The sequence below is a fragment of the Gavia stellata genome, chromosome 9 (assembly GCF_030936135.1).
Source record: "Gavia stellata isolate bGavSte3 chromosome 9, bGavSte3.hap2, whole genome shotgun sequence".
NCBI classification, from domain to species: domain Eukaryota; kingdom Metazoa; phylum Chordata; class Aves; order Gaviiformes; family Gaviidae; genus Gavia; species Gavia stellata.
Genome location: NC_082602.1, coordinates 13,116,009 through 13,143,516, shown reverse-complemented (window position 1 = coordinate 13,143,516; position 27,508 = coordinate 13,116,009). Strand labels below are relative to the sequence as shown.

The 27,508-nt window shown below is 38.3% G+C and overlaps 1 protein-coding gene across 1 annotated transcript in view; it reads left to right on the top strand.

Annotated features, from left to right (window-relative positions):
• The first annotated feature begins 4,774 nt into the window (after positions 1-4,774).
• RET (ret proto-oncogene) overlaps positions 4,775-27,508 on the top strand; it is a 44,204-nt gene continuing 21,470 nt past the window's right edge. The window contains exons 1-11 of the mRNA XM_009809770.2: positions 4,775-4,832; positions 7,313-7,435; positions 10,586-10,837; positions 12,490-12,783; positions 13,274-13,515; positions 15,259-15,460; positions 15,916-16,115; positions 20,466-20,724; positions 21,860-21,985; positions 22,885-22,995; positions 26,802-26,921. Of these exons, the coding sequence (XP_009808072.2) occupies positions 4,775-4,832; positions 7,313-7,435; positions 10,586-10,837; positions 12,490-12,783; positions 13,274-13,515; positions 15,259-15,460; positions 15,916-16,115; positions 20,466-20,724; positions 21,860-21,985; positions 22,885-22,995; positions 26,802-26,921 (1,987 nt within the window). The remainder of the gene's footprint in view (positions 4,833-7,312; positions 7,436-10,585; positions 10,838-12,489; positions 12,784-13,273; positions 13,516-15,258; positions 15,461-15,915; positions 16,116-20,465; positions 20,725-21,859; positions 21,986-22,884; positions 22,996-26,801; positions 26,922-27,508) is intronic.

Sequence of the window (27,508 nt, the reverse complement as noted above, 5' to 3'; positions counted from 1 at the left end):
AATCCAAAGTAAAAATCGATCAAGATGCTGTAAAGTCATCCACTCTCCAGAAAATGAGAAGGTGCCACATGCCCCTTTTCTCTGAAAATCAAACCCCTCTTACTATATCTCGGGTAGAGGAGCCACTGTTGTTGATCAAGAAGAATTAGACATCGTGCAATTATCCAAAACCAATACTGTCAGCATTTGGTCAAGGGTTACCATTTTGTTAACTCTTGCAATCCAGTGACGATGAGAGGGACAAGAAGCTATTTGTGAGAAATATTGGTACATCTTTCACTTGAGTGTATTGGCCCTGTGAAGATGGGGCAGGCATAGGAAGTAGACGGAGGTGTTTGTGGTCATTAGCACCAGAATTGCACTGAGCTGTCAGAAAGTGATCCCTGATGTCTGACTCTGTCTGCTTATAATTGACAGGAAGGCTCGTGTTCATTTTGATGATGTAGAATCAAGTACAGCTGGAGGAAAGGAAATGGGGAAACTTGAGCTAAAGTAGTAATGGAATGCAGGATTTTGTGCATATACAAATCTTTGTCATAAATCAACAGTTAATTTTTCCATTCATTTTCACGACTTGGGATTGTTAAAATTTAGTACTTTATTAAGGAAGCAGCGCAGTGATCTAAATTCTTATCTTAATGTAGGAAATGCATTGTGATACTGATATCCTTTTGACTAAGATAACGAATTTAAGCGTATTTGTCTTTACTTTCGAGGATCCTTTCATCTCATCAAGTACACTGAACAATTTCTGCAGATGAGTGTGTCTTGTGATTTATTTTCATTTTATTTTTTGTGAAATTTAAAGACATTTAGTTGTCAGTACCTTGTTCTCCAAATCATTGCTATAATGTTTACCCTGTATATGAGCTCAGCATTTTTGGTGTAAATATATGTGAAAGCCAATTGAAGTATAACAAGAGTTCAGAGCAGTTGTATGTCATTGCATTATTAATTGAGGATTTTATGGGTTTGAGATTTACAGCTAGTGTGTCAGTTTTAGCACAGAATAGCGATACGTACATCTCTGGGCTTCTCTAGCTTCTCATGTATCGCAATCTCTGCATATATGCAGCACAAACACATTCTAGAAGGCACATAGAGAGTGCACATGGAGGTTGAATAGAAAAATAGGTCTTTATTTTAAAAATTAGAAATAAAACAGCAGACTGAGTCCACCTTCTTGTCTTGGCATCTTTTGTCATATAATGTAAAATAATTCTACTTGCCAGAAATACAAGCAACGTGAACGAACCTCAGATGTATTGGGTTGTTGGGGTTCATTGAAACTATGGAAAGCAAAAGAAAATGACTAAAAAGAAACTGTAGATTAGGGTGACCCAGTGGTTGCAGAGCCTGCCTACGACAGAGCTGGGAGTCTATATATAAAGATGGTATTGCAACATTTACTCTCAGTTTTGCCTTTCTTCTTGATAATCTTATTCCCTTTCTACAAACCTATATAATGCAGAAAAGAGAGGACCATTTAAAATGTAAAAATGAACCTTTGGTTACTTGAGTCTCTTATTTGTACGTCTTCAGCAGTGCTAGGTTAGCCCCTAGCCCTATCCAGTTCCTGCTGGGGGGGGGGGGGGGGGATATGTCAAGAGAATACATATTATGAACCATTATTACTCCAATTTACCTTTAAAAAGTAATAAAAATGTTTCCAGTGATAGGGAAGTACTTATAGCAATCTCTTTAATCTCTTTAGAGATGCTTCCTGGTTCAGCTGAAACTGCTGAAACCTTTGTCTATCTCCAAAGATTGAGCCACTATTTCTTAAAATAAATTTCTTTCATTTTTAGTGTTTCATTTAATTTAGACAGATTCACATTGAATAAGGTGCTTTTTAGTTAGAAAAATGTGATTTGCATTATCTCACGCAAAAATGAAAAATCATTGTTTAAAATTTTTCCAGTTAACCTTCCATATTTGAACCTATTGTTAATCCTGTTTCATTATTGTTTGTATAATTGTTAGACACTTATACAGATGCTACTTCAGGAAATACAAGAAATACCGTCTTGACATTATGGATTTGTGGATCGATAGTTCTTTTATGTTTACAACCATGGGCTTTATGATCCCTCAGATGACTGTTGAGCTGAGATGTATGGGAAGCCTCTTATATATGGATGTTGTAGTGTAACTGTTTCCTTTGCTGCGGTATAAACAGGCTGAGTCACCTCCAGGTAGTCTTGATGGTTGTTCTAGCTGAACTATTTAAAGAAAAGACAGGACTAAAAATACAGCTCTGTGTGTGTATGCGTGTATATTTTCACAAATTCATAATCCAACTGATATTTTTTTAGGGTCTTGTTTTAATCTTGATACATACATAAGTATGTACGTGCGCGCATAGACACACACTCTCTACCTTCACAGGTTTTAAGTGAAGATTTTTACTTGTCACCTACTGTAAGCAAGCCTAAAAAAACCCTCAAGCTTTGCAGCTTTTAGCATGGGCTCTCTTTGTAAGATCATTTCTCTGATGCTTGTAAACTCAGGATTAGTTGTCAAAGCAAAATACAGAGACGTCATTAGAAACACAGAAGTATGGAACAAGATAAATTGTGTCTGTACAGAGCTGAAATTGGAGTGGTATAAAAATGAAACATTATGTCATCTTCATTTTTTTTATGCTGTCTTGTAAACACCCTAAATTTGACCCAGATGTAAATAAATTCCATTAAACATTTATTAATGTAATTTATGCTGCAATACACTAGTCAGTCAGTTTCCTTGTCTTACATATCAGCTCTGTACTCATACAGAGCAAAATTATATCCAGTTATTCTCAAGCAATTAAGGCATACTTCAAAAATGAAGGAGTATTTAATCACAGAAATAAGGAGGAGTCACAGAATCAGGATCTGAAGAATGTGGAGAAACCCCTGCAATCTCTTACAGAAGCTTTCCGTGCACATTAATTTCTATGAGGGATGCTTTAAGTTTTAGTAACACTGGTATTTAGAACAATGAAGCATCAGAAAGTTGGCTTCTTGCTAAAGTAAAAAGAAAGCCAAACCATAAGAAGGCAAGAGAAAGGAAGCTTCTAGCCTTTTTTGCACTTACAGAAGTTCAAAAGCAAGTTTCTAAAACTTAACTAGAAGTACAGGCTCTGAAAGGAAAGCATAGGCACAGGTTTGACCTCAGTCTGAACTGGACATTAGTGAACTAGTAGTAGAGCTTTAGTAGAAGCATTGTCCCAATCTCTGGTAGATACCATGCTGCACAGATTTTTCCATTCTTGAATTGAGACAAAAATAAAAATCCTGACAGTTCTCACAAATCCAACTGAAATATTTTCTTTTTGACAAATTTAGGGTCTGTCTTTGATCTTGACTTTTTTAAAATTTATGTTCAAAATGCCTCATACAGAAAGCAAACTTTTTCTTTTTGTCTGATCCATCTTTTGGCTTTACCAGGTCTATCTTACTAATGTCTTGTGGAATTCATTTTCCTTACTAGGTGGTCGACTGAACTTTTTTATCTAATATTTGTATCTACTTAATTTCTATGTTTTCAGTCTAAAATTCAGGGTTGTTTTCAAAATGGGCATGGGAATCTGGTGAGGAAAATCCCAAGAGAAGGAATTAACTTAAAGCAAACCAGTTTAACAGGTCTGGAATATATTCTAGTTACGTATTGTTTCTGCTTACCATCAGTTTGTAAGGACCTGTTCCCTCTGGAAGTATCATATTCTGTAAAACACATGTATTCCACTGACACTGCAACTATTGAAATTTGTTCTATCATTCTCTAACAATTGTGTACATTTAAATGTATGCAACAGGTAAAACTTAGCAATTATCCAGCTCCATAAAATTTGGGCATGCTTTCAGAAAATTCTGGTATGAAGCTCTACAGTGATCTTTTCCCAATTCACTCTAACCTAGTGTCCAGGGGAGCAGCTTTATAAAAAAGGAAAATTTTATTTTCACTTTCATACAGTTTCTTATGTTCTCTGGTTCATATCACATCTGTTACAATTTCTGTAGTGATCAGCTTAAAAATAACACACCTAAAAATAAATAACATCATGCTGCTGAGCTGCATTAATGGCTTGCTAGTTAATTAAGTGTATGCCAGTTCTTCTATTTGTTATTGTTCCAGTGACTCTCAAATGCACTAGGAGTTATACCTAGGACACTAATGCTGCTGCCTATAGTCGATGAGCTGATGGCCGAATTTGACTGGACTTCTCTGTATAAAACCAGGAGAAATGTTTAATAATTGTATTTGTGCAAGGAACAGCCTCCCCTGAGTGGTGGTTATACATGGTCGGGGAGGCTGGCTTACCCTGATGCCTGGCTGTGCAGGCACGTAGAGGGGAGCACAGTGGACCTGGGGTCCCTCTGTCACTGGTGCTGTGTCCCTGCCTGGCACAGGCTGTCTCCTGCCATGACCATGCGGTCAGCCGAGGACCTCGGAGAGAGGTGATGAGTGAGGGGTGCTGCCTGGCACGAGCTCTTCCCCAGCCTGCAGTTTCTGACGCTGAAACTCTCACCCTGGTTTAAAAAAGGAAACTCTTAGCTTGTGCTCTGCCATGAACTGCGGGTATGAGCTGAGCTCCGGAGCCGTTCCTTGTTGACGGGTCCCTTTCGGAGATGTTCAGATAGCTTTTCAGGGTGCTTCGTTTAAACCATGGTTATGTTTTGCCCTGGTGAATATTAGTTCTCTGAGTGGTTATCTCTGGTGGTGTGCAGCCAGGTCTATTGGAAATAGTTGTTCTTCTGTGATTACCTCTTAAAAGAGTCCCAGTGCAATGATGGATAGTGCAGTGAGGAGTTCTTCATTTAAAATCCTGCTGCTAAACCGAAGGAAAGGTTGGAGCAATTCCCTGCGTAATATGGAGATTGTTCTCTCTGTTAAAACATCTCTAACTGAAGAGACATTCATCTAAATGCTGGCAAAAACATTTTATTCTTATATGATGGTCAGCCTGTGTTAAATGGTGGATATTGTCTTGAATACCTTTCAGCGTGTTCAATCCGCATAGTGTTGTTTCCAGCTATGCTGTTTCATGCTACCTTTCCATTAAATGACAGTGTTTTTTCTAAATTACGGACTTTCTGGTTTATGAGGGCGAGTTTATTTCTTAATTCTGTAGGGGCTAGAAGGGCATTAAGCAGGCAAGTCCCTTAATTTAAAATATACAAGCGTATCACTGTTCTTGTTCTCTGATGAATCAAACACTGGGTATATTAATACTAGTAATGAAACATAATGGCTACTCATCAAAAGTAAAGATAATTATTTCAGGAACACAAAACTAACCTTGCCAGATAATTGCTTGTTGAAATCTGATGCTGTGCAACAAATGGGGGATTATTAACAGCAGACTCCCATGTTCATCTGTTATATCATTAAATCCTGTATGTTATAATGATAGCGCTATCATTGCATTAAAAGCATACCCCTTTTCATGGAGATGCACGTCAGTTCTTGGTTAAGGATTTTGATTGCAGGAGGTCTGTTCTATGCTTAATAAATTGTTATGTTGTCCTCCTGGGGACCTCTGAGTAACTTTTCCAAGACATGGGTTGTATAGGTGTATATTACTTGCTGAATGAAAAACAACTCTCATTCCATTTCCGTTTTGCTGATTTTTTTTTTTAATATATTCTTAAAAACACAACCCACTGCTTGTATTTTGAAATGCACATTCATCCAGCAGACACCACTAAATTTGTGAAGGTTTTCATCTAGTGGAAAAAAGTGTAACTTAAAACATGATCTGGTGAGAAGAAGCTGGATGGTAGCAAACGCTTAGGCTAGAGAGACATTTTTCGGATGACATGAGTAATGAAACCCAAAATAACTTTAAAGAGATATGGTAGATTTCAGTCATTTGAAGACTTTAAATCAAGACTGTGCCTTTAGTTCAAATACAAGGTGTAACTTAAACCAAGCAGCAGTCATTTAGGCTCTGACTTTTCACTATGAGCTACGTAAGACACCTGTTTGCTTTGCTTGGGGCAAATGGTTTGGTTAGGTGGCAGGCCTTGAATTTGAACAGTGCACTGCTTTCACTGTTTCTGTAGGTTTAGCTCTTAGGTTCACAATCCCAGGTTCAAGAGCGAGCTAGCTGCTGTGTTTCACGGACCGGCAGTTCACTGGCTGCTGCAACCTGCACCAGCTTCTCTTTAGAAGAGGATGTCCTTTGCTTTGTGGACCAGGGTGGCAGGATGCTCCTGAGCAGTGGCCCTGCCGTGTGCTGGTTGTCCTCTGTTCTTACCATCTCCAGTGTGCTTTGAGAACTCTGCAAGTGATCCACATAAAGCCGAGATGGTTTCCCAGTTATCTAAGCACATCCTTTGCTAGAGCAAATCTTTTGACTGGGATAATTTGCTTCAAAACATGTTTTCTGAAGTCTGCAATTTTACCTTGAAAGGTGGTTGCAAACATTGGGAGGCTGTCTTTCACAGTGAAGTTTTCCTCTTTGCTTATAAAAAAATTCACGCTACTTCATTTTGTGACTAAAAAGTTAAATTGTGTTTTTCCTCATTGTGGTTGATGGTAAGAGTATAATGTTACAGTTTAATAGTTTTCATCAAGAGTAATCCACCTATGCTACTCAAGTCTATAGTGGCAAGCATAAAAAGCACTAAAAACATGTTAAGTTTTCTACAACATATTTTGTACAAAAAAATCAACTTGTATCAAAAAAGGCATTATTTACCTAATCATTCATGACTGAAAAAAGCCACATGAAAAATTGTCTTATTTCAAAAGGCAATCATCAAGTCTTCAAAATCTATATAATCTCATTTCTCCACTCTCATTTTATCTGCTTTCTCTCCCTGAACTGGAAAACTGCTCTCATAACTGTAGCTATTTCCTGTAGGAGCTATTAGTCAGTAGCATTACATCCGCTTAAACATGATCACTTTTCTCTTCTGTATGTTACTGATATGCTATTATCACGTAATATTGCTCATCCATCAGAGATTGCCATGTTTTCTGCGCCGATTGTAGAATAGAGGAGAGCTGAAGCATACTCTAAAAACAAAAAAAAAAAGCTCAGAGATTACAAAATATTTCAGTAACACTCTCTCTTTCTACATATATTGTGTTACTCATGTATGTTACAGAGCACAACCTTCTCAGGGTATATTTCAAGGTTGTAACATGAAATGTTTCTCTGCTTTTAAATCCTAAGCAAAAGCACTTTAACCATCAGTTTTGAGTGTAACCATTTCAATTCCTCTTTATTTAAATGGCAGATTCAATAAAAACTCCATCTGGCTTCCATAGGAAGCTTGCACAAGTCCTTGAAAATTGATTTCTTTTTTTTTTTTTTTAGGACACAAGGAACTGTGGCCAGGATTAGAACCTCTTCCTCCTGCAGCATATTTGCCAGATGGCAAGTTTATTGAATCTGGTTTTAACTTACTAGGGCTTAAAGGAATGAACACAGCTCAGAGAAGTGGGTGCTACATTTCTACTTCAAAGGTCTCCTTCAAAATCAGACTCCAAAGATTTATATGCAGAGTGTGGTTGTGACCTGGGCAGTCTGTTGCATACCTCTCATCTCCTTCAGTGCTTGAAATGGAGTTAGAGAGTGACACAAACCACTTTACAAAATCCCAGTAATTGCAAGATCAGCAGCATTGTGTGAATCCTGTTACATGGCTAAATCAAATTCTTTTTTATTTTTTTTTTATTTTACAATCTAAGTTTCTACAGTGTTGTAAAGTCCTTCACTTGAAATACTTGTTTTCTAAGTAAAACGTTGAAAGTATGTCAGATCCATTGTGTCAGTTAAAACTATCCTTAGGTGTTGTGCTTAATATAGAAGTATGCTCTGTACTAAAAACTAACACTTCTGTTGGAAAGAATTTAGTTTCATCAGCTTTTACGTTTGAATCAGGGAGAAAAAGATCTTGCTTCTACTTAAATTTCTTACAGTGGCTTTTCCTAATTTCTTAAAGTGGCTTTTGTATATGTGATGCAAATTCTAAATTATTTTATGAAGGAACCTTCCTCTCTTTTTGGAATACAAAGCATTGTTTTGCATTTCTGTTTCCTACAGAGAAATCAAATTTTTATATTACAGGATTTTTTTTCCCTTTTTTCTGAGAATGAAGAAGACTGCTCCTGTGAAATCACGCCAAACAATTTCAGAGAGACAGCGGCATAAATTCTAACTCTTTCCTTTCAAATGCAGAGCAGGATGCTGACCTCTGCTGAGGTGTAGTTGCATGCAAAGTTTCAGACATTCAAGTGGCAATGTCTGTCATAATTATTCATGTGCTTTGTTAAACACAACTGTGTACATACTAGCACACAGTGTGGGCCCAGATTTGTAGAGCAAAGCATATAAAGATTAACATACTTGTTTAAGACAAGGAAATAAATAATTACAACTGAAAATACCCCTTTTTTCCCCTTTTCTAATTTCACACTTTACACATCCATACTGTTTATATACACTGTATTTTCTGTACGCTCCTTTTACTGGAGGTGAGTTCATATCTCTGCTACGGTGCCGGTTCTTGCACCACATGATGCGTGTGTGAAGCTGAGCACACAGCATCACTCACATTAGAACTCTTCACCACAGTCTTAGAAATAAGAAAATAAGTAAATATTCCCCTGTCCTGTTGCTAATGTTGTATATCAGTGGGTTAAAAGGCATTTTTTCGTCTTGAGTGAATTTTCAGTGTTGAATTTCTCGTGAGGAAGTTTTCATAATTCTAGAATCAAGATTTTATCGAAAGTACCTCAAGGAAATCTATTTGCCTGTACTGGGACTGGGCTTGCTATTTGGATATCACCTTATCCCTCTTGTTAACGAACCAGTTTATTAGGACTTCTAGCAGTGCGTATTCACCAGGTTTTCCTGCACTTCAAAAAAGACAGACAGAGGGACTGGAAAAATATTTGAAATTTATTATGAATGTTCAGGAATCTAACTTACAAAAAAGATGGTGATAGCACCAGAATCAGAAGTAATAGTTTTCTTCCAGACAGGGGACATCAGGAGTTAATGCTTTTCTAAAACTCTCAAAAAGATTATTGTTCGCTTCCCTTTGAATTAATTACTTTAGAGCTAATTCACCTTCCGTATTACTGTACCGCTTTATTCATATATTGCAAAGTATATGTAGAAAAAATAACGGGCCTCTGTAAATCTCATGGATGTAATTGCATCCAGGGATACTGATGATGTCATGAATCATTGCAAGGTACAGTGGTTTCTGTGGTATTTCCAAATGAAATTAGGGGTCTCTTGTTTACAGTTTGTTTGCGGTCCTCTCCATTCAGTAGAACAGTGTATGGTCCCATAATAATAAAAAATAAATACGTGCTATAGCCTGATGCTATTTTGAAGACTTTTGGCATTATAACCCTAACTTTACTGCTGTATTACTATCGTTTCCAGTTGTATCTGGCTTGATTTAAGCTAAGATAGTCTTGTATTAGTAACATACGGAAAATGTTGTTATTTGCATTTGTTCAGCGGATGTGTGAGCCTTTTATATGCCTTACTCCTTATCAAATCAGATTAAATTATGCAAAATTCTGCAGTACACAAGTATTCTTTTGTATAGGAGCAAGTACTGACTGTCGGTACAGGTGAAGTACAAGAGTGACAGTTCCAGTATTTCAGTGGACATGAGTGAATGAGCATCACTTTGTACCTTCCTTGCTTGTCAAGCATTCCACTGTGATCATATTGGCAAGCAGTAGAATTGGAAGGAAAGCACTGGGAAGGGGTAGAGAAGCCATTGCAAAGTGACCTGGTGAGATGAGATCAGCTGAAGAAACAGGCATCAAGGGGCAATTGAGCCCTACTAAATGTAAATGTCTGCAATGTCAGAGGGGGAAAAAAATCGGAGAACAACAACAGGTCAGTCACAGCCATTGTATTAAAAATAAATGTACGTTTCCCTCCCCACTCCAGGCAAATCAGTTCTCAGCTTTTCCATCTGTCGTATTTAAAATACTTATAAGACTTTCCTATTAATTTTATTTAAACAACTCCCATTTTCTGTACCAAAAGTATCATGCTGGCCTGTTTAGAAACGAAGGGAGCCACAAAAGGACTCCTATGTAAGAGAGGTTTTATGTAATCCAAGGAAAAGTGTGCAAGCCATTGACATATTCCTGTGTTTTTTCTCAACAGAGAGTGTGTTTAGGCTTCTAAAGTGTGTGATTTCATCAAAGGGTTTTTCCTTCTTTGTGTATAATCTGAGAGATAATGGAATTACAGCTGAGAGCTCCAGATACGAACTTAGGTAAAATCTGGCAAGCAGAGCTTCATTAAGCGTTCTGCGTAAACTGGGGCATGTTTACAGCAAAGCAGTTTTGCTTTCAAAAAGCAGATGATTTTGTAACTTGAACACAAACTATAGGCCAAATTTTTGGTGGTTATGTCCCTGACTTGAGTGCAGTAAAACTATATTTATTTACACCAGATGAGGATCTGCCTTTTTCCACATCTTTTTTAATGCTTCTTTAATCCTTAGAGAATGAAGCCTTTGGTTCTTTGGAAATGCATCTCTTAAGAAAATGCCAGTGCAAAAATCATTCAACTGAGAGCAACTCCCCGCTTGTGTGCTTTCTTTTGCAGCTGCCTTTGGTCTCTACTTCCCCAGGAAAGAGTACTCGGAGAATGTCTACATTGATCAGCCGGCAGGTACGCCACTCCTGCGCATCCATGCCTTGAGAGATTCACATGGGGAAGTGGCCCACTTTCATCTGTGCCAGAATCTCATCATTTCTCGAGCAAGATCCCATGAAAATCACTGGTTTCAAATCAGAGGAAGAACAGGACTTCTCTACCTTAGCAAAAGCCTGGATAGAGAAGACTTTAACATGCTGTGTAAGTATGAGAAGACTAGCTTTTCTTGTTGAAGTATCTGTTGTTAAAGCAAGTATGTTCAGATCAGGAGATTTATCCATCAGCATATGAGCATCAAATTTGGACAAAACACATCTGTCCTTTTAAAATGAGGAACTGGACCCAACAAAACCCATAGCAAATGCAGAGAACCATATGCCAAAGCAAACACTGACCTGGGACAGATCCAGTTGCTCGCGCTGTGGACTCCAATATGGTGGGAATGTTGCATTACTTGAAATATTTTTTCTGTCTTTCACAGCTGTATAAGTCACAGCTTTACATTGAGATTTGCAGTTTGTTCATCTACCAATGCAAATTAAGCCAATTCCACTGTGTTAATGCTGGGTGCCTAGTGCCCAGATCAATGCAGTTAGATTAGTTCAAACTCTTATATAAACAGTCCTCGAAGTCTGGTAACATGGATTCACAAAGTATATTTGCATGTAACACCAGAGAGCTCTTGGAAGAAATGGCTAAGTAAGTGTACCTCTCTCCCTTTCTTGAGATTTGACTTTGTTAGAGAAGCTTACTCTTGAACTACAGAAATGAATTATCTCAGGTTTTCCCTCCTCTTTTATGCTCTAGCAATAAATTGGTTTTGGTGATTTTGATCTATGAGGAAATTAGGTATCATTAGATGGTGGAGGAGGAAATGGGTGAGGAGTTAATGGCATGCTGCTGTGATCAGTTGCAGAAATTCTGCTGTTGAAGAGAGTCTGTAGTAACTGTCTTGAGTTTGTAAGAGCCATATATCAACGCTACCCTTTGACTTAGGTGCCTTGATGTTTAAATGTTCAACTTCTCAGATGCTTACTGCTTTATTTTTTAAGTGCTGAGTGCTTGATATCTCACCCATTTTCGCTGCATTTTTGGTACTCAGTGTTCATGAATATCAGATAGCCATTTGTAACTGAACAAAGGAAGAATAACTGTGTAGAACTTGAGAGTCTTGTTTTGTTCATATGGATCAAAGTGACCTAGATCATCTTTTCAAGTGAATTAGGTCTGTTACAGAGATGCTATCATTCTGTCTGTAGTCAAAGCAAGGTAATCAAAATAATGAAGGCTTGAGGCTCTATTAGTAGATGCCACAGGCTGATTTTAACTTCTATGTTATCTTTTATATTTTACAATGATGAAGCAATTAGTCCTCTAAGCATAAACAATTTGGGCATATCCTCAACTGGTATAAACTATCAGAACACTGTGACTTAAATGACAGTTAGCAGTTTTTGTAGGTCTGTCCTGAATATTTATTTCCGTTTTGCGCACTTTTTCCCTGCTGCCACCCCACTCTGCTCTAGTCCCTCCAAAAACCAGTCCTATCAAAAAGCTGGTTACTGATAGTGACCTGTTCTATGTCAGTGTCTTACAGACAGAATGCTGATATCGTTCTGTGAGGTTTTATGATGTAAAATTGGTGGTAACACCTATAGGTTTTTGGCTTACTGAGGTGATTAAGATTAAGATTTATAGTCTTCCAACCAGAAGATGGCTTATTTCAATAATTGTTTTATTACATAATAGAATTATTTGGTTGTTTGTGGAATGATGGATTAGAGCACAAAATGGGTAAAAGAAGTGTTGGCTTGTCTTCTATAAAATATTTCTTCTGGGGTTTTTTTATGAAGCTGTAGGAAACTGGATGCCATTATCAAAGGTGATGCTGTACGTCTTCCTTTCATCCCACCCTTTCCAAGAGAAGGAATGTGACTCTGCTACGCGCACGACAGTTTTCCTCTCCTTGATCAATGCTACTGCACCAGCTTGCAGTTCCCTGACAGCAAGGCAGCTTTGCTTCACAGAAATGGATCTCTCCTTTCACATCAAAGAGAATAAACCACCTGGTACATTTCATCAGCTCCAGTTACCCTCAGTTCATCATCTGTGTCAGAATCTCAGCATTTCCTACAAACTGCTGGCAGGTAAAACTGGAACCGAGCCAATCATGTACCAGCAATAGATGTAAACAGCTGCACTGTTAAGATCACTTTTTTAGTAGATCCTCTAGATTGATTCTATAAAGGAAATTCCATTGCAAATGTGAACTGAGCCTGAAGATTTTGCCTTTGAGATATACAGAGAGGATGGGAAGGAGGACTACGTCATGATCTAAGGAAAAAAGAAGTTTAGGGTTTAGAAGTTTGTGCCTGCTAAAAGCTGATTGAGAATATCGTGAGCTTTAAATTGTGCTTCTTCTAGACTGTAGGATTTTCCCAGCTATTCCATGTTTTCTGCCTACCCTAATATAGCCCACAACTTCCTTCTGTTTCACTGCTGAGTCTGCCTTTTATCATGCAGTCATGATGTCCAAATGGATTTACTGGATTGCAAAAGAGTGTTAAAGAAGAAAACTATCAGAGTCCTATAATGGGACGCGATTGTCTCTATTTATACTGTGGCCATGTTTTTCAGCTGAAGGTATGCCCTTTCGATACAATGAGAACACCACCGGCGTGAGTGTGACGCAGCGCCTAGATCGAGAAGAAAGAGAGAGATATGAGCTGATTGCCAAATGTACCGTGAGAGAGGGCTTCAGGGAAATGCAGGTTGAGGTGCCCTTCCTGGTGAATGTCTTGGATGAAGATGACTCTCCTCCCTTCCTTCCCAATGGCACTGACACTGCAGATGCTGTCGTGGAGTTCAACAGGAAAGAGGTAATGCTCTCCTGTGTCTAGTCCCTGAAGTAGGAGCGCAGAGGTGGGAGGTGTGATGACTGGGAAACTCCATACTCTGCGTAATGGATCTCGGCATCAAGCATGTGACCACACCATGCTCTTCACAGCTGTGATTGTAAAGCACTGAGTCTGTAGAATTTCTCTCCCTTGAGTTATTTTATTCCAACCCCAAAGTAAGAAGACTTCGGGTCAGGATTTAAACAGGGTAAAGACACATTAGCAGTTCTTGAGGTCAGGAGGGACCATAGCTAGGACTGTGGGTCAGGATCGCTGTATCTCCCCATACAGAGCTCTGCTCTGTATTTGTTACAGGGTTGCTTCCCCCAGGTGACTAAAACTGAGACTTGTTACAACAGGTGTATGTGTGTATCCTTCCCGTATATGCAAATCTATATAAGATATCCGAGCTACATTCAGAACACTTACTAGAATGCTGTATCAGTTAACAGAAAGTTGGGATGAGCGGTTGTCTGCTGCAGAAAAACACCGCACCTGCAAAGGTGTTAAGGTTTCCAGTGTCAGGCTGTTATGGGAGACCTCCAGGATCTTGCTTTAATGGTGCTCTCCCACTTTTCCTTTACCGCCCCAAGGTGACCTTTCAAGAGGTCTAAACCCCTGGATGTCTCCGTGTCTGCCCCCTGCACACATACAGCCCTTGCTTCAGCAGAGAAGTATACAAGTGGGCTCTTTGGCCCTTCCCACCAGAGCAACAACCCTTTATAAGTCAATGGTATAGAGAAGGCACTTGTTTTGGGGCCTAAATGAAGCATTTTTTTCGTGAGAGGACTTCTTTTGCATTTTTTTTTGCAGTCAAATTTTCCTTCAAAGTATATTTTGCTCATGTTTGTGTCTGGACGGGAAAAGAATGATTTTGGGAGTTTGCTGCCACCTCATGACTAGAACAAGTGTTGACAAGACACCTATGAACACATCACATTTGCCTGGTCATCAAGTAATTCCTTTTTACTTTTGAAAATTTTGAGATTTGGGAGTTTGATTTAGCTCTGGATAATAGAAAGTGAAGGTGTCATAAAACTGTTTTATAAAGTAAAATATTCTCTTTGAAATTACATGCCTCCAAAGATTCAGAACATAGTGAATTTCACTGTCATTTTGCATTGGAAAAAAGCTTTCTATTTGGAAACTTCCAATCTTTTCTAGTAACGAAATGAACTTAAAACACAGAATTCCTAATAAAAATTTTAAAGGCCTTGTGGCTTCAGTGTCCAGGTAGAGAACAGCAATCTAGTGGACTAAGCACAAGACAGCCACCCCAGGCCACTTCTGTCATTTCAAGTAATGAGTTTGACCTGTCTGAATATATTTCCTTGTCTTCTAAGTGCACATATTATCTGCTTTTTTAGTAGTACAGTAGAATAACAGTGATTTTATTTTTTTTTTTAAAGGGGAGAAAAAAGAAAAAATCAAGAGCTGTGCATGTGCACTCATTTCCTACCTTGAAAGTTTAGCACTGTATTTAGACATAGACTCAAATGATTATATGACAAGTTCTTTTTCACTGCTGCCGCCTTTTGAGCTTCTAACTCAGATCCAAATAGGTGTGAAATAGCAGTGATGTGAAGCTTAAAATGAATTTGAATGTAAGTGGACTTGAGTGAAAGTTGCAAGGTTTTATTTGACCAGTATTTCAATCTCCTAACATGTATTGGGGGAAGAAAGCTTCAAGGTCATTCAGCAATATCATTTATTATTTCCTTCTAGGGAACTGTCCTTGCAACTCTAACTGTATACGATGCAGACACCACACCTATTTATCCCCTTGAAAGCAGCAGAAAGAAATACACAGGAACCATCATTACCGATGATCCCTGGATAAGTGAAACATTTCGGGTAGAGCACATCTTCGATGAAATCCACTTCAGCCCAAATGGCAGCCAAGTGAGGGGGACTCAACATGAGTACAGTAAGGTCTCTTTCTTCAAATAAAGGAGATGTTGCTTGTTAGGAGTTGGCCAATAAGCTCTTGAACTTTTCCAAGCATTTTGTAAATATTGAGCCAAAGAAAGCTGAGAAATTTCAAGTTAATCAAACACTGAGTTTTAAACATATACTGAAAACATGGACTTTGTGCATGTCTGGGATAGGGAGCGTACAGGATTTTGTTGTGTATATTGATAAGCAAGAGGTTCTGATTGTAGGATTCTCAGCATGGCTGTTAGAAGGGAAGAGGACCTCTCCAAACATCTTGAATGGCACAGAGCATAACTTCATAGAAGCATATTTTCATATTTAACTCACCTTCTGTTTTGATTAACTTTGATATGTATAATTTTGATATAATTTTGTTGGGATTGCAGTATCAAAATACACATTTGCAAATAATGTGGGTTGGTAATAGATGAATCTTTTCTTTTGCAGAACTGGTACTGAATAAAAGTATTTCAGTCACAGAGCATCGTTCCTTCCAGTTGGATGTTTTGGTGAATGACACAGAATTTCATGGCCCAGAAAGATCGGTCATGCTTCATTTCAATGTCTCCATCCTCCCCGTCAGCATTCAGTTTCCAAACATGACTTACCAGTTCACAGTGAACAGAAATGCTGAACGTTTTGCACAAGTAAGAACTGTGTTAATTATACTTTCACTTTCTGTTAGAACCAGAGCTTAGTAGATAGATCACTGCGGCGAGATGCATTAAAGTGTTTGTTGCAGCTGTTTTAAGTAGAAACAATGGAAAATGTAGTATCAATATGACTGTTGCTGGATGCAATGGATAGCAGGTAGACTGGACACTAGCTCTCCCATCACATAATAACAGAAGAGGGGGTACAGATGGAAGTATTAATAGAGAGAAATAGAGACAGAAGGGCTTGCAACCATGGGTGGTTTAGGCATAAATAACTGGAAAAATATCAAGGGCAAAAAAAGAAATTTGTCCCAGCTATTGGAGTCCCAGCTCTACATATTTCAGTATGTTAATGACTTTTTTCTAGATAATGGCTAGTTAGTAATTAATGTGTTTCCTAATTTAACCATCATTTTAGCTTAATCACCACCATTGCCATTAATAATGCCTTCCAGAAACACTTTCTAACAGGTTGACATTAATCAGGTAAAAATTACAATGTAATTCCTGTGGAACATATACATTAATAAGGAACTAGTTCAATATAATTAATGTTATGAAAGTGAATATGAAAAACATCAGTGATGAGCCATTTTGGGGGAGTTGCTGGAGAGTATATCTCATAACTAAATAAGGCTGTAAAACTGCCACTGCATTTGTAGCAGAGAGGAGGCCTGAGACTAAAATATGATCATCCCAACTGCAGAGAAAACCAATTCATTAGAATACTTCTAAGGAAGAATTCAGTTTTATTGATCTTTAAGCCTCTGGCTAATTGTAAAAAGAAAGAGAAAGGAAAGTTAGATATATTGCGTGTTCTTATATTTAATCTGATGGAATGCACTATGGCCTGAGAGCTCTTCAGAATACAGAACAGGCCTTACACGACCAATAAAAATGCTGCTGCTTAGTAAAGGGACATTTTACCTGTAGTCTGCACTGAATATCCTAAATAAGAAGATGATACCAAGCGTGCTCACACAGCAGGCTCCCTACAGAAAGCTACTACTTTATGACATTTTGTGATGCCTTGTGGCTGCAACTTTTTAAATTTGCAGTCCATTAGAAACTTCAGAGCATATTCTGTGCTTTTTGTGCCGATCGCAATATTTTTGATGTTAGGTTTGGGGGTTTTGTAGCACCAGATTGTGAAAGCTTTATTCTCAGCAGTGTAAAAAACTCTTGCCTGGAGATCGGGTGAAGTCAGTGGGTTTCCCTCTAAAAGAAATAACAGCATAGGTGCGTAAGATACTCATAGTCTAGCTCTTAGCATCTAGAAATGGGCCCCAACTATATGTATGTCATAGTTTGACTGTAATTTTAAAAAGTGTGGAAACCTAACTGTGGGTGTGTGAATATCTATGAATTAATTTTTACATGTGTGTATATATACACATATACATATACACACAGCTTTTACATATAGGTGCATGCATACAATAATATTATGAATGAACTCATTAATTCCAAATTAAATTTGGTTAAACTATGTTTATCTGTGCATACCCTAGGTTGCCTGAACGCATTTGTTTGAAGTCTGGGAGTATATAGTTTTCTAGTTCCAGAATGCAAAACAAAAGAAAAAAAACAGTTAATTTCTAAAGCTGCTGGTGTTGCATGTTGTCAGGACAGTCAAACATACGAAAGGGAATTTTAGGGTTTCTGGAAACAATGGCACTTCCCACTAACTGTGCAGTTTCACTTGGTGGCAGTAGTAGCAGGGAAAACTATTCCTGGCAAGAAGGACTCCAAGACTGTGGGAAGAGGTCTCTCTTTGTGCTGCCTAAACACAAATTCACAAAGAGATTTTGTTCTGATTCTTGACCAGCAAAATGCAAAACTCATCCTGGCTCTGGAGATGGTCTCGATCAGTTACTGTCATCCACTTACTTCTGAGGCTGGGTTTGAATTTATAGGCTGCTCGGGTTGGAGCACAAGTCAATGGAAGCAGCTTAGTCCCCAGCACTTCACATTATTAAAGTTGTCTGCATAATTAGCTGTGATGTGCCTGAACAGTGAGGAAAAGTACTGGGCCAAATCAATATGAAGGCTGAACTGTCTCTAGCCCTAAGGAAAACACAAGAGCGTGAAGAAATGATTAACTGCTGGGCTTATGCCATTTGTCTATTTGAGCAGCTAAATGAATTGAATAACAGAAGCATGGCCGGACAGTACCGGCTTGCCCAGTGGCATTTAACTTATCAAAGGACTTAAAGCTCTATTGACATTTACTGAGACAAATGATGAATAACATCGGCTGAGATTTTTAGAGAGGTTATATGTCCCAATGTCCCTGGAATTCAGTGAAGAGGAACCTTATCATTATCCAGACTTTATTAAACTCTGGAGCTCGAAAGATGGATTTTTCCGTTCCTATTTCTGATAATGGTATTTCTGTGTTAACTATTGTGTGTCTTGCAAAATGCACCTTTGTAGATTCCTCCCCTGTATGTCGATGTTAATCCTGATTACCAGGCTCTTTTTCACCCTCCTCATGAGAAAGAGAAACTGTCTGCTTCTACCTCCTTTCCCTGGCGCTGTGCTCTGCTGCATCTGAGAGCTGTGCTGACTCCAGAACCTGTGGTGCAGGGCAAAGTTACAAGCTTGGGCTTTACCTAGTGGAATCGGGCAAAAAGAGAAAGCCCATCTTTCTTGTAGAAACTTCAGGGGAGGAGGGGGCGTTTTTAGCTTCTCCTCAAATTATATAGAGAAAACAAAACTGGCCCATGAGCTGCTCTAAGGATAATGTGTTCTTCAGGGACCCCGAATTTGTGGGGTCTTCTCCACCCCCTTTGCAGGAAATTTCTGTTCATCAAAAAGGTGCCTGGAAAAAGCAGTTATGACTGAGTAGGCAGAAAGAACAGTTTAATCGAGTCTGTATAAAGGTTAATGCCGCAGAACATCATTATGTTCTCCCACTGCCTCAAAGAAACACCGTCTAAGCAGTTGCAAAACACTGCCAGTTGCAACGCAGCACCAAAGCTAAGATGACGTGGCTCTGGAAGGGACCTGTCTAGACCTTGTGTCTAGACAGAGTTTATGAACAGCTGAAGTCTTTTCTTCTTTTTCTTCCTGCCAGTCCCAGCATGCTGTGGAGCGGAGACAGTGTGGAAGAAATGGCCTAGCTTCTGATTGCTTTAATAGTGTTTGTATGTTATCCTGCCACCAAAAAAAATACAAAAAAACCCCAGCAAATGGTGCCAAGTGACCAGTCAGTGATGTGAATGGGAATAAGTTAGATGAAGTGGGACTATCCTATGACAAAGTATGCTTCTAGGACTGCAAAAGCTTCCTCTCTGGCTTTAAATAGTCCAGGTTCATAGGAAGACATCTCAGTACAAAAAAATTTTTTTTTTTTTTTTTTTTACATTCTTTAATCAGAATGCCAAAACTAAGGTGTACAGATATGCTTTTACCAGCAGTGGTGTCACTTAAAACACATCTTAACTGCAGCATTTGAAAAAAAATCCATCACTAAGTTCCCTTAAATAACACCCCACCCTTCACATTGTGGTTTTCCCTGCAAGGAAAGCCAATGCCTTTGGACCTGATCTGAATCCCACTCTTGTAAATGGAAAAACCAAAGTGAGCTTTGGATCAGTTCCTATAGGAGCTGGACAGGAGATGGGGCTTTACATTCCTGTGCTGCTTAGATAAATTGTTTCAGACTGAAGAGTGCTCTACCTTAGATATTCTAGCAGGCAGAAGTTCAACTATGGCAAACCAACATATTTTCATTTTTAGAGAAAAATGTTTAAAAAATTGCAAATGGGAAACAATGAGGTTGTTATTCCTTTTAAGGCTTTCAGAGGAGTCTGCTGGCCAGAAACTTTTCAACTGTAATATTATGAAAATTATGTATTAGCAGTTTCTATTTCTGTCTTATTTGAAAAGAGTCTCAGCTTTGTTCACATTGAGCTATTTGCTTTCTCAAGCAAAACCAAAGTTTTTCTCACTGATCAGCCTGGGACAGAGCAGGGACTGAACTCAGATTTTCCCAAATCACAGGGTCTTGTTCTCACTGAACACTGCTGACCATCAGCAGTAGGCACCAAACATCACTGAGTCTCTGGGTCAAGGCTTTTTGCATTTCCACTGTTAGCCTGAAAACAATGATAATGCTTTACCTCTCATTTTTACGGAGAACAAATCACATTTGAAGCATACATGTGCTGCATTGGTAGTAAAATATCAAATCTGTAAACCCAAGATAAATGCTGAACTCTGCCAGGTGTAATATGCTCAATTTTCTTTCAAGATATTTTTGGGAAGCACAGAATATTTTTGACGTATAGTTTTGTTTCTGCTGTCTGTGATTTGTTTGTTGGTGTTTGAGCCTAGATAGGAAAAATCTGCATTGAAAACTGTATGAAATTCCGTGGTGTGAACATCACCTACAAGTTACTGTCCCCCAATGTAAGCTGCTATCCTGTCAGCATACTTCAAGGCCGAGAAGATAAATGGGGAAGCCTTTATGTGAATGATTCCTCTGTGCTGCACAGACCCGAATGCAAGGAAATACAATACACTATTCAAGCTACAGACAAGCAGAGCAGGAAACATACCAAAACCCTCCTCACTATTGTATTGGAAGGAACTCGTAAGTACCTGAGTCAATTAGAACTATTTACAAGAGTTATGAGTATTAGGTGATGCATTAGTAGGGTATCTATAAACCGATGGCATTAACAATGAAAATGAGTCTAAGTTACAAGATACAGATTGCAAAGGTTGCATTTTGAGTTCTGAATCAGACCTGCCTGTAGCAGATATTTGTTTGAAGAACTAATGCACAGAAAGGTGGTGTATCATGTGCAATTCCTAGTGTTCATGATGACATTTGATTTAGAAGAATCTTTTTTTGTGTGTCTGTGACCTTTATTTTGTATTTCACATATTCCTATGGAAGAAAAAAAAAAAAAGTCTGTGTGTATATATATATGAAACCACAAATCTCTGGCCTAAGAGATTTTCTCCCCACTTCTCACTCCAGTTTTTTCTTTTTTTAAAAAATTTTTTTGCTTAACTTTCATGTAGCAATTGCATTGACTTCATTTTACCGAAAAGTTCATGAGGGCAGAATGTTAGAAACATTCTGTAACAGCCATGGCAGAGGAGGATTACACTGCAAATGTAATAATTTCTCTCCAGACCATATCGCACTTTGTGCAGAACCTTACAATTCTACCTGACAGTTGCCTCTGTTCCCTTGTATCATATCCCAACTCCTATGCCAAGAGCGAACAGATTGAGGAAGAAGACACAAAAGCGTGCAGTGGACTTTTCTTTTTGCAAGAGCCTTGTGCTGTCTGAAATGACACATTCCTAGCTGTTGCTCTTTGGGCTACTGCTGATTAGCCTAAGTACTAAGTGTTTTCCCTTAATTAAAAGTTTTGTATGAAGCTATAAGTACTTATGGTCACCATTTTTCTCTTATCAGTATGTTAGCACACTTCTACAGTTGTAGGCATTGACAGTGTGCTATCAAGCAAAGATAACCATGCCATCATGTTTGTCTTTTATTTCACAGAAGAGAAACACCTTGACTTTTCTTTAATTGTTATCTAAGTTTACTGATAGTTGGGTCAGTCAGCGTTCAGTCTTTGTCTCCTTTCTTCATGTTTCTTTCCTTCCTGTCTACCCCTAAGAACGGAGTTTCCCTTCTAATTTGAGCTGACTTGCTTGTGTATTCATCTCCCTCGTCCTGCACTGACAGCAAACACTCTTCCCAACAGTTTTAAAAAAAGAGGAGGACTGCCCTGACTCTTGTGCTGTGAGTAAGCACCATGCTGAATGTGAAGAGTGTGGTGGCCTGGGAGTGCTAACAGGAAGATGCCAGTGGAGACAGGGGAGTGGAAAAGGTACATTTCCGTTGTGTGAAATCAAGCTTCTGTTTAGTCATAATTGTGCATTTGACTTCCATAGATATAAACCGATTTATTCTGGCTGGCCAACATGGTATAGTAAACTACACAGAAGCTGGGGCTAAAAAAATTAATCATAATACCCCAAGGAAACATGCACTAGGAAGGAAAATGAGGTTAAGTTGGAATGGTCATTCTTGGTCTTGTCCCTGGTGATGTTGAACATGATATGTAAACCACCAGGTAGTGAATTGAGTTTGCAGCAGTGTAACTGGAATGGGTGACTTAGGGCTTGCAAGGTAATCTCTGCGACCATGAATTGAGTTTGGAACATACGAATGAGCCTCTGAGCAGGTATGCCCCAGCAGACAGTTGGTGAGCACAGAAGCTGTGTCTTTGTTGTCTCTGTTTTCTGTTGTTGTCTGTAGCACAGATCTGGCAGGTGACAGTACTCTTGACTCTTCCAGAACAATGTTTCTGTGCTGATGCTTTATCCCTTCAAACTGCATGAGTATCACAAATTCTCTTTGACTACTTGTAACCTTCATATTCAAGTATGTGTGAAATTGTGTAGAGACATCCTTAGTTGTGAAAGCCACCCTTCAGTCTCAAAATGGTCAACTAGCTCTTTTTTGAGTAATGCTCACTGTAACTGCAAGTGACATGCCCAAAGGGCTGTCAAAAGCAGAAAACCTAGTGAAAAATATATTTCTTCTAGTTGCTTTTAACTGTTGTCTTGCCTGTTACTTTAGCAGATGGTACTTATATTCATAGACGTTTATTTTAAAAATAAAAATAACCTGTGCTTTGGTGTGTCAACATGCACTGAGAAGATGCGATGAGTTTCCTTCCAAGCCTCGTGGTATTTGTGCAGCTGTCTGTTTCTGTGTCAACAGGGATCACCACGAACTATTCCACATGCACCCCGAGTATCAAGACTTGTCCAGATGGCATCTGTGATGTGATTGAGAGCAAAGATCCAGCTGTGTGCCCCCAAGACTGCACAAGTATGGAAATGTTTTAGGATGGGCTTTTCTGTGTCACTGCCGATTGCTGTTCAAGTTCCGCTTTCTTGATCCCAGATACCTTCACAAGCTCAACATATTTAGCATCTCTGCATTGTCATACCTGCATATGAATCATAGAAGAGAATTAAGGTTATGGAGACTAATCTTTTTCCCTTTTAAGCCAGTCAGCCAACAAATACTGGCTGAGAGTGATGGAAAGATAAGGTTTTCTCAGTAATTCTCATTCCGCTCCCCCTGTTATTTCACAGGTAGTGTTTTTCAGAGGAGGTATTTGCTGAAACAGGTATAGGTTTTAGGCAAGTTAATGCCCTATTTCCAAACTTCAGCACAATATGATAGAAACCATGGCTATTTGAACTCCAATTTAAATAAGTAAGAAGAAACAAATTTCAGTTTAAAATAAACGTGCTTACAGAGAGACATTTGGGGAAAAGCACCTGGCCTTATTTGACAGGCGACCATCAAAATGATCCAATGCCGTATCTATTTGAAAATACAGGCAGAGATTCATATGAACAGCATTTATGAAGGAAGAATTGAAATGCGTTTGTGTTTTTTCTTGCACACATCTTTCCACATTCCACTCATATGCCTGCTCATACCTGCAAGTTCTTCATGCTGAAGATATAAAGATTAGAAAAACAGTGTATTGCACTTGAGCAATTTCAGTCTTCTATGAGATGATAATTTTTAAGTGGATCTTTTTATCTATCAGTATCTAATTCAGGAATAAAGAAGTTTCTTGAATAATTCTTCTGGCTCTGACATTGTATACTCCAAGTTTACATTTTAAAGTGGGATCTTAGAGGAACTAGCATTTTCTTACAGGCTAGGACTTATGTTCTTCTATAAAATGAATTAATAAATTAATTAATAAAGAGGCATCTTTGTATTTCTTACATGCAAGAATGTGACTGTGTATTGTAAATGAATTATATCACAGAGATAATTATTTCATTAGAGTGCATAAAAACAATCCTTAAAGTGGCAGAAATGCTTGAAGTGAATGCAAGTAACTTCTCTAATCATCTGAAAAGAATTCTTTATTGGTAATAACCACCATCAGTTGTCATTCTAAAAGTGGAAATATTTGTGCCAGAGGCTGCAATGCTAAAACATGTAACGTGCAACATATGCAGCATCAGATGTTTTGCTCAACAGAAATCTGAAAGAAATACTGTCTTATTAGAAAATAGAAGCATGCAAGTAAGACAAGCTTTCAAGATGTTATGTATGCCTTTTTAGTGCCTGAGTTGGATAATTTTATACATGATTTGATGCAATTCAGAACCTGGGCTGGTGCCCAAAAGCAGTATATTTACAGACAAAGAAATAAGTGTGTTTTGGGAGCTCAGAGGTGCAGCAGTACCATTATATCAGCTTTTACTGTCAGAGGACATTTCTTTGGGAATGGCAAGCAATAAATAGAAGGCCCCAGATGCGTTAAGATCAAGGATATTTTTTAAGTAAGACAGTTTCTAAAATACGTATTTTTATAATTCATCTATCATTATAATGGCTATGTACTTCAGTCCCAAAATTGCTTTCTCACATTAACACTATGAATATTACATTCAAGGGCGCTCAGCTGAAACAACTGGTGCTGTGGCTGTGCAGATCACATAGAGGCAACCTAATTGCATTCTAAGTAAGAGACTTTCTTGTAGTAAGTAACTGTTTCAGGGCTGGTTGTAGTGTGTGAATCTGGCTGGCTCAACATTAGTAAGTGACTGATCTTTGCAGGTTCCTCTGAACTTTGGCTTTCTGATAATGAAAAAAAAAAAATACAGTGGTTAGGCTTCTACCTTGCTTTGCGTGTCTTTCTTTTCAGCGGTAGTTGGATGTTGTCTTTGATTTTGTCCAATAACCAGTGGTTTTACTTTCTGAATTTCTGGAGTTTCTGAATTTCTGGAGTTTCTACGTGGTGTGTGGGATAAGGCCATGGTTTTTCCTTTTTCCAAATGATCTTGAAGCAGGGAAAGCTCTTTCCCACCACAGGGCAATGGAAACAGCTGATGATTTAAAACAGGAGCATGTGAAACACCACACAATTCAAAACAATGCTGATAATTCTTGGAATTTCCCTACCAGCAATGCTTTGGTGAAAAATACATTTTTGAGTCTCTGGAATGCATATAGGAAGCTCCATGTTTCCAGTGCACACCTGCAGTGAAAATGTACTCCTCCTTTCCCTGCTGTGTAAAAAGCCTTTGTCTTCAAACCCCTTGCTCAAGAACAGTTTAGGTAGGACCTGCTCATTCCCTGCTTCCTCCTTCTACCAGGTCTTCAAACATAAGCAGATACAGATAAATAGACATGATTTTTCTGATGCTTATGGAAACTTTATTTCATCACCTCTTCACAATAGAGAAAGTTGGCTGGTGGGAGGCTAATCAATAATGTTTGAAGAAGCGTAGGTGTTTCCAAAAAACAAGTGTCAGCTCGGAGAGCAATGATTCAGCACAGTCTCTTCCAAAATTAACCATCTGAGCTGCATGTAATTTAGTAGGTGTTGCCTCTCTAGAAAGATGGTCAAAATCTGTCTACTTTGCTTAAATATTCAAGTCCTGTTTCACTTCTAAAAAAGGATGTTTGCCTTTATGTTGCCAAAAAAATATCCTCTTCCTCAACTTGTGTTACACATCCAAAGAAATGTAAAAGAAACAGTCATTCACTCTGCTGTCGACTTAGATGGGGTGGAGGAAAATGAGTTGAAATAAAAAGAAGACTACATTGAAAAAAAAACTTGTTCATCTTTTGAATCCCTTTATGTTTAGGCGATTTTTCTGAAAGGCAGTTAACTTGCAAAACTTGATTGGTTTCTGTCTGTACAATGCCATTTGGGATTAAAGGCAGTTTTTAGATGATAAATGTCACAACTAATGGTCATTTTTATAATATATGCAGAAAAAAGGTTATTTCTTTGGAAATACAGTTGCAATTACTCTGTATAAACTCCTGTATGAGTTGCAGCACTTTTTTCCCAATATTAAACAACACCTTTTTAGATAATGAAAGACTCATTTTTTACCACTTACACTTCGCACTTACTCTTAGTGCTTTCACTAGACTATCCCGTGGCATTTTACAGATGTGATTAAGTATCGTTATCTCCATTTGACAGTGGAACAAATGATATATAGAACAGCATGTTCACTTTTCAAAGTTAAGAGGAAATTGGCATCAGAACCAGGAACAGAACTCAAGTCTGTAGACTGCTGGTCTATACCACTGGACTGTACATCATCTCATGTGTAAAAAAAAATACCTAAGACAATGGTGGAGAGAAACTAAAATAAGTAGACTAGAGAAGATATTTTAGGGAGAATTTTAAAATGTAAAATGACCTCACTGATACAGAACCGTAATGCTTTACGAGGGAATTGAGTCAGGACAGCCTTGAGTTGATCATTTGAGGTAGATGGTTGGCATTAAATAATGGGAATCTATATAAGTTTTTAAGGGGTACATGAAACTGGGAAAGTATCCCAACTATGCAATGCAAAGAGAACTATTATATTTTTATTATAGATACATTTTAATCCAGAGTCTTCCATAATGGGAATAACTGCTAATCAGGGCTAATGTTCAAGCAGTCCAAGGTCCTCAGAAATTTCAGAATTTAGACTCTCCCCTAATTCTCAGGAATCCCTATCTTTATCGCTGCACTGTGCTGTCCTGTTGAATTTCAGATGCATACTAGGTTAAACCCACAGAAAACTGAGCCTTATTGTTTTTCATTTAACTACATGTGAGAATCTTGGCTTGTGTCTGTATTTGATTAGGTGGAAACATTATTGGTGGTCACGGGAAAGGCATTGGAAATCTTGGAATTAAGTCAGGACATGGGATTTGTTACTGCTTCCCAAGACAGAACTGTTATTGTGAGAAAGATGATATCAAGGGTAAGTCTAAACATTATCTGCTGTTCTCATATTAATCTTTTCCTCTGTTTGTATCTACCGTCTGTAAATATACAATGATCTAAACTTGTGGGCATGTTAATAACCAATATCTTTGGTCATAGACTGCTAATACAAAATCAATTGAGAACTGGCACCTTGACATCTACTGTGGAGCCTGAAAATCTCCAGAGAAGGGTTATTTTTATCCTTGGCTAAAGATTCTTTTTTATCCATTACTACATGACAAACAGGTTGGTCGTCCTTGGATTTCCAGCAGCATTTGCATTTCAGTGAGACTCACCTGATCTTTGCAAAGGCAGCTAGGAGAATTAGAATAACAACTTCTATTACTTTCAAGTAATTCCAGTCTCCTAATCATTTCTGAAAATCTCGGCTTCACAATGTCAGAGATAGCCAGCACCCATTGTGTTAGGAGGAGGAGTGGATTAGTTTTTTCATTGACCTTTGTTTAAACAGAAAAGCTCTACACAGTTGTTTGAAAAAGATTGATGAGGATTAAATACTATTTGTTTTTTTTTTTTAAATAATTTTTATTATGGCTAATAATAAATATGAAATATTTTGCA